A 7,026-nucleotide genomic window follows, 5' to 3' on the forward strand; every position below is an offset into this window, starting at 1 on the left:
AATGTATATGCATTTTGGCGTGAAGAGTAATTAATAAGTATTTTTATTTCTGAAACAACAAAAATATACTATTTCCCAGTTATTGTCTATTGCAAATTATAAATTGATTGACCGTCCATTCCCATTCAAGCTATATGTTGCAGAATGGAGGTCAATATTGTATAGGATTTCCAATGGTCAAAATAAAAATAAAAGCCGAACTGACCAAACAATGCTAGCAAAGAAACATTTGCATGCTATAAAAAGCTTTGCATGAAATGTTTTGTTTTTGTGGTCTGTTCAATATTTATGATGGTCATTTTTAGAGTATATAAAGAATAAATGGTTTTACTATATAACACTAAAATATTTCATTTTACTTCTATGCATAGAAATATGTATACATATGAGAGGGTTTCAATGTACAAAAATCAATTGTTTACCAATATGTTGAATAATTATTAGCAACTGATATAATAAAATTCTGTGTATTGCATTTATTCTTTTTATCAGTTTTTAAAAATACGTTAAAACGATAATCTTAAAAGTAAACAATAATTGAAATTTTGAAAATATTCAAGGGTTTATAATAATTCTATAACTGTATCGTTTGATTTACTAATGAATGATTTCCTAATAAATAGTAAACGTGATACGAAAAATAATATAAACTAAATAATATGAATATAAATACGAGCTAGTGGGGCGCATGGCATCGTGCTTTAAGGCAAATTGCTAGAACTTCCGTACCGAAAATTATTTTTTTTAAAAAGATTAACATTTTTGTAAAAAATACTCAGAAAAAAATCGATTTTTAAGAAACTACAAATTTTTGACAAAAATTACTTTTTTTGAAAAAAAGAAGACTTTTTGAAGAAAAATTTATTTTGACATATACACATACATCCATTTTTTAAGGTATGCCAAAAAATTCAGAAACCCCTGAAACGTAAAGATATATAAAAATTTTCATTTTCGATTTTTTTGCGATTACTATAACTTGCCCTACGGGAAGTTAAAGATCACAGAAATTGATCTGTGAATGAAATCTAATTAAAGCATAAATGAATGAAAATCAAATGCACTCAATTAATTAAATTTATTAGATAATATAGTGCTGCTATAGCTCAATTTTTTTTATAAGAATGTATTTGAAAAGAAAACGTTAGGGCAGACTTTATTCTGACTTTTGAATACGTTTATTAATAAATATGTAATCTAAATTTAGGCTGTATGTTTTTCAAATAATTCTAATAATAAAAATATAATAATAATGGAAAAACCAACTGTTGGGTAGTTTTTTAAAAGATAATTGAAGAAGGTATTGCATTAACGTTCTTAAGAAGTATCATCACAAGAGCTCCTAAGTTCTGACTGCTGTTCAGAAAAAACTCAGAAAACTCAGTTTTTAATATAATAAAATAATACCAAATGAAGAAATATTTACGTCTAAATCTAGCAAGGAAGAATTATAGATATAGTTAAATTTAGTTGAGAGAGATTTTCGAAAACGCATAATTTGTGATAATACAATCTACAATCGTTACAAAATTAAGAATCAATTATTATGTATAACATATTATTACCTGGTGATTTCTGTTCCCCAACTTTAGCAGTGTTCTCTGTGGCCTGGTTAGTTTCTTGAACTGCATTTTCAGCTTGGTTTACATTCCTGGTCGTTTCTTTATCTTTTTCTGTTTTTGATTGAGTTGCATAGTTCTGCAGTAAACATTGTTCCAATTACATTTAATTTAATGCTATTTATTTATTTATTAGAAAACCAATATTTACCTGTGTAGATCTTTGGGAGTAAATCGAACTACAATGATCGGAATCTTGCAGGGATTGCGAACCATGATTTGCTAATGAATAAAAATCGTTGCGGTCGCTGGAAATTTATAAATAATTAATTTATAAGTTTTGTTTTCAACTGAAAACATAGAATTTTATAATACACAACAGAAAAATAGTATATTATTTACTTAGGTTTTTACTATTATTTGTAAAATTGATCTAGTAAATATTCACCAATATTTTATATCTTGTTTATAAAACAGTTTTTGTTTCATGTTGTTATTGAAAATTCGTTGGCATGAGTGCAAAAACAGTCAAATATCATAAATCCAGAATTTTAAGAGTGGATTGTTTTATATAAAATAACTTCAGTAATTGTTGTTTTGTAAACATATCTTATTAAGAAAAGCGTATTCAAATTATGAGGTACTATTTTACTAGCTGCAAATATATTAGAATTAGCATTCAAAACTAGCACCCTAAAAAAAAATATTTTTTAAAACATAAAAATATATAAAATTGATAATAAATTTAATTAATTTCAATATATACTTAAGTTTATGAGAGAAATTCTTGAAAAATGCATCTGCAATAAAAGTAATACCAATAATAATATTACAATAATATTACCATTTTTTAATGTTTTGAATATTACAATTATTTATTTATAATTATAGGGTAGGGCTAGGCAGGAATGTCCAATTTGAATTTGAGCAATTATATTGTAGAAAACCTAAACAATTATATAATAACAAAAAACAGATATCAAACAAAAAACTTTATGACTATGTTCAGTAAAAATTCCAGCATTCATCATTATAGAAAAGTATTTTTTTGCTGGTTTTTAATATTTGTAACCTGGTGCTTTTTATCCAATAGGCGGGAAAGGAAAACAGGTCTAAGTTTTAATTTAATTTTAAAGGGTTATTACAAAATAATAGGTGCCAAATGCAAAATATAAATTTTATGCGGACATTTTTTACAGAGATAACACTGTAATTAACCTTGATCTGGAATTTTATCAGAAATATTCGTCAGCAGAGTTTCAATAACTATTTAATTAATTTTTCTTTTGTAAAATTGCTTAATTTAACTTAATTTATAGTTTTATTTGCTATTCGTCATTTCATCTTTGCCAGGGTGAAGGTTTAGTTGATCCCTTTTACCCCATCCCAGGTGTAAGTTTTTACAAAGGATATATGAAAAAATGGTTGAATCTAAATCAAAATTTAACAACACGTCTTATAAATCAATTAAGTAACGCAGACATAAATTTTATATTAAGGTCTGGAAAATTAGGCAACAGTGTTCACACTCAAAACAAATAACAATGCAAGAAAATACTTTTGTTATGGATTTTTAAACATTTCCGTTTTTCTCCCATAGCAACGTTATAAGAAACAAGGTGGTGTCTGGTTTTACATTTTTTTCCTATACTTTTAAATATTGTTGTTAAATTTTTTTTAACTTAGCTAGTTTTTGTGATATCTTTGGTGAACCTTCTACCCTATTACTCCAGTCAATGAGCGTTTTGGGTCTGAATTTTTTTACTGTGCTCCGATTTGCATGAAATTTTGGAAATAGGCTAATTTTACCCTTAGCGGTGTATTTTTATATTTTCAAAATAACGTCGGTTACCTCTAGAAGACTTATATATATAAAATATGAATACTGTTTTCATAATCTCTCATACCAGGCACCTCTCTCTGTCTGAGATATGAAAATAATGTATATATAAATATATATAAATAAATAAATAAAATATGAAAAAAAAATCATAACCATAACGTAATGATTATTAAAAAACTAAAATGTGTTCTTTGTAAATAAATCAATGTGTAAATATATTCATATTATATTCTAATGTTCAGGGTGTAGTTCTCATCAAGAACCAATGGTGTTTTAAATAAAGGAGCAATTTTCAAGAAAATTTGGATGACAGTTAAGTTTATCTGAAAGTTGTGTTTATTTGAATATTTATGAACATTTATGAACTTATAAATTAATATTTTTATAAGAATCACTTATGTTTTCTTACCTGAAGTCATTGTTTATTGAAAAGCTTCTCCTTTGAAACTCATTGTTACTTTTATAATTATTATTATCACTCTGACAATTATTGTCAGTCGATTCCATTTTAACAATATTTTTATAATATAAATTCACAACATATTCACTTGCACATGCTACAATTGCAATAAAACTAGCACAATATGCTAATTAAGACACATTGTTCTTGAGCATAACATCATCACGAATGCATTAATTAACAGTTAGAAATTAAATTAGAGAATAAGTAATTTTATCTATCACTACTATAAAATTATAAAACTAGTAAGAAGTTTAGGAAAACCTGTTTGACTTAGGGTGTAAATTGTCTACCCAAAGCGATCAATACTGAGCAAGAAAATGGTTGTAACACAAACTAATGCGAAAGATTTAAAACATGACTAATTTATAAACATTGAAATTCTAATACCACGACATTGTTATTAATTTAAATAAATAATGTTTAGTATGTTTATTTAAAACTATTTAAAACATTTAAATTTATTTGTGTACAGTCCGCACTTTATTTTGACAACTGAAATATGAATTGGTCAGGGCCACCAACATTGTTAATATAATGAATCGTTTTTAACATATTATTAAATTCTATAAGAAAAGATAAATTATCCTAAAATTTAATTATTTAATTGATTGTTCATTTTAGAAATAAATTAAGATTATAAATTTTAAATTAATTCTTAAAAATATAAACTTTCTCCATCTTGTTAGGTTGCAAACTTGCACCAACTTTGCATCATTTCCGCGTTGTTCAATCCGTTTCCATAAATTTTACTAAAATATTCATTATTACTGTCAAAGTTTTTTTTATTGGAATATTTGATTAGTTTTTAAAGTTTATATACTTTTATATTAAATAAGATCAAAATTGTAGTTTAAAATATTTATGGTTTACGTAAAATGTGTGGGTGACAATCAGATTAAATGTTAATTTAATTACCATAATTTAATATTTAATACATAAATCTAAAGTGCCACTTTACTCTTTTGGCTTGAGTAAAGTAACATTTTTTAGACGTTTTAAATACCAAGTTTTCAAAATTCAATATAATTATAACTCCATCTCTTAAGAGAAGTTAAAAACAAGCGCTGGCAGCCTTAACCTGTTCTGTGCCATGTAGCACCAACAAACTTTTCAAAATCTACACGTCATTATGAAATTTTCAAATTAAAAAGTGTTCATTAATAATTATAGTGTATTATATAAATATTAGTTCTAATCTATTGTTATTAAAATGGTTCTCTTAGGCAATGATGAAGTAAGTGTCTTAAAAATATCACCTACTCCTTATTCAATATGTCAATTAATTAAATTGGTTTCATTTCAGTTTTTATCAAAACTTACAAAAATGTTTCAAAATGCCAGAAGTTCTTCATCGGTTACCTTAACTATGAAACGATGTAAGTTGGTTTTGAGTGATTTTTTTATTTATCATTTTTAAATGTTATTTTGCTCATATCATAACCTCAATTTCAGATGATGGAAGAACTACACCTTACCCTAGAGAAGGCAGGCCCCCTTTGCCCAAACCAGATGAGCATTTATGTCTGTTAAGAGCCGTACACAAATCAAAAAAGGTATATTTTATAATTGCTTTTTTGCAACTTACATATACTTTCAATTTGGCATTTTCTGCATGTCTTACTATGCTCGGTACAACAAAATCAAAACAACATTAATTGTGATGAATGATCACAAGTAAGTTTTGGGCAGTTTTAATTGTTATGTTTTTTTTGACAAGTTGTTCTAGATATGGTTTAATATTTGAAAATTTTATATTTTACGTTATAAAATATATATTGTTAACTAATTGAGGATATCCATTGACTTACGAAAATTTAATTTATTTTTAATTGGTACTTTTAATAGTATTTTTGAATACTCCAGATAATTCCTAGTCTAAAATCTTTATTTATTTTATTAATGGAAAATAATCCATATTCAAGGAAACTTCTTGAAATTTGCTTGGTGTTTGTTTTGGTCTAATCTGATTTATTACGTTATTGTAGTTTTCTTCAACATTTTTGATTGCTTTTGTTTCGTTTTGCTGCTGCAAATATTAGCTTTTATTTATCTGAGATATGTACACATTTAAGTACTATTTTATGAATTTATTATTATGTGGTCATTCAAATGAGAAAAATTGAGAAAAGGGTTTGGTTTAGTTCTAAGGCTTATACTTCAAAGTGTTTTAAGAACAACATTTTTCAAGAAAATAATGGAAACAATTGCTAAGTTATGTCCAATATTTTGGATAATCCTTCTAAAGGACTCTCCTCCTTTGCAGATTTCGACTGTAATTAAATCGAAAGACGCAGTGAGGTTTCACATAGCATATTGCAGTTTATTAAAAGGTAATATGGATGGTTTGAAAAAGATGAAAAAAGTCAAACCAAAAGTGAAAGCGACATAGACCTATTTATTTAATGGTGGTGTTTGTAAAGTGAGCAAGAAGATTTTCTTTCTTAAATTTTATAATGTGATGCGAGATGAATGTCTGTGTCAGAAGCCTTATTCATTTTTCGATTCATGTCAACTTAATTCGCTTAAGTTATTAAACCCTTTATATAAATATACATTGAATTATTGTATTGTAATATTTTTTGTAATATAGAATATGTTATAATTTTATTATGTGATTTCTGGACTGGGACTTCATAATTTACCTATGCATTATTGATCTGAACTATGAGTTACTAAGCAGTATTGATTTTCAAAATCTCTCATTCCTTAAGGATTATCCAAATAGAACTGAGACATGCTCGTTTTTTTATACACAAAGTATTAATCGTGAAACACTTAAGAGTAGGATGCTGGATAATTATTTTCAGGATAGATGTAGTATTTTGGAATCAGAATTTATTGTTCATAATAAAATATCATGAAATTTTGATAATTATATCAATGAAGTAACAAATGACTGCCGCAACACTCAAATAAGATATTTATTTAAATAAATGTATATATTGTAATGATCTTTTTATGAGCGAGTTTGATTTACAGTCTGCTACTGTATTTAGAGATATTTGCTTTTTGTTTACATCTTAACTACAAAAACAAATATTTACTATTTGTGTTGAAGAACTCAGCACAAAATTTATTGGTGAATGTTATAAATATAATTGGAATGTTGTTGTTGGATTTAATAAAAGTGCCTAATTTTCAAATGGTGCAAACTTTGAAAG

General features: G+C 26.0%; 1 protein-coding gene across 1 annotated transcript; it reads left to right on the forward strand.

Annotated features, from left to right (window-relative positions):
* Positions 1 to 4,737: 4,737 nt before the first annotated feature.
* Positions 4,738 to 6,415, forward strand: LOC113363512 (signal recognition particle 14 kDa protein). The gene is made up of 4 exons (XM_026606006.1): positions 4,738 to 5,099; positions 5,169 to 5,241; positions 5,318 to 5,418; positions 6,129 to 6,415. Exons 1-4 carry the CDS (start codon positions 5,076 to 5,078, stop codon positions 6,252 to 6,254), a joined length of 324 nt encoding a protein of 107 aa, XP_026461791.1. The 5' UTR covers positions 4,738 to 5,075; the 3' UTR covers positions 6,255 to 6,415.
* The last annotated feature ends 611 nt before the right edge of the window (positions 6,416 to 7,026 follow it).

The sequence above is a fragment of the Ctenocephalides felis genome, unplaced genomic scaffold (assembly GCF_003426905.1).
Source record: "Ctenocephalides felis isolate EL2017-DRISC unplaced genomic scaffold, ASM342690v1 CF-g0.4_SCAFFOLD_00845, whole genome shotgun sequence".
NCBI classification, from domain to species: Eukaryota; Metazoa; Arthropoda; class Insecta; order Siphonaptera; family Pulicidae; genus Ctenocephalides; species Ctenocephalides felis.

Coding starts and splice junctions, on each gene's coding strand:
- LOC113363512 (XM_026606006.1), top strand. CDS start 5,076: ATGGTTCTCTTAGGCAATGATGAA. Junction 5,100..5,168: donor TTCTCTTAGGCAATGATGAA/GTAAGTGTCTTA, acceptor GTTTCATTTCAG/TTTTTATCAAAACTTACAAA. Junction 5,242..5,317: donor TACCTTAACTATGAAACGAT/GTAAGTTGGTTT, acceptor CCTCAATTTCAG/ATGATGGAAGAACTACACCT.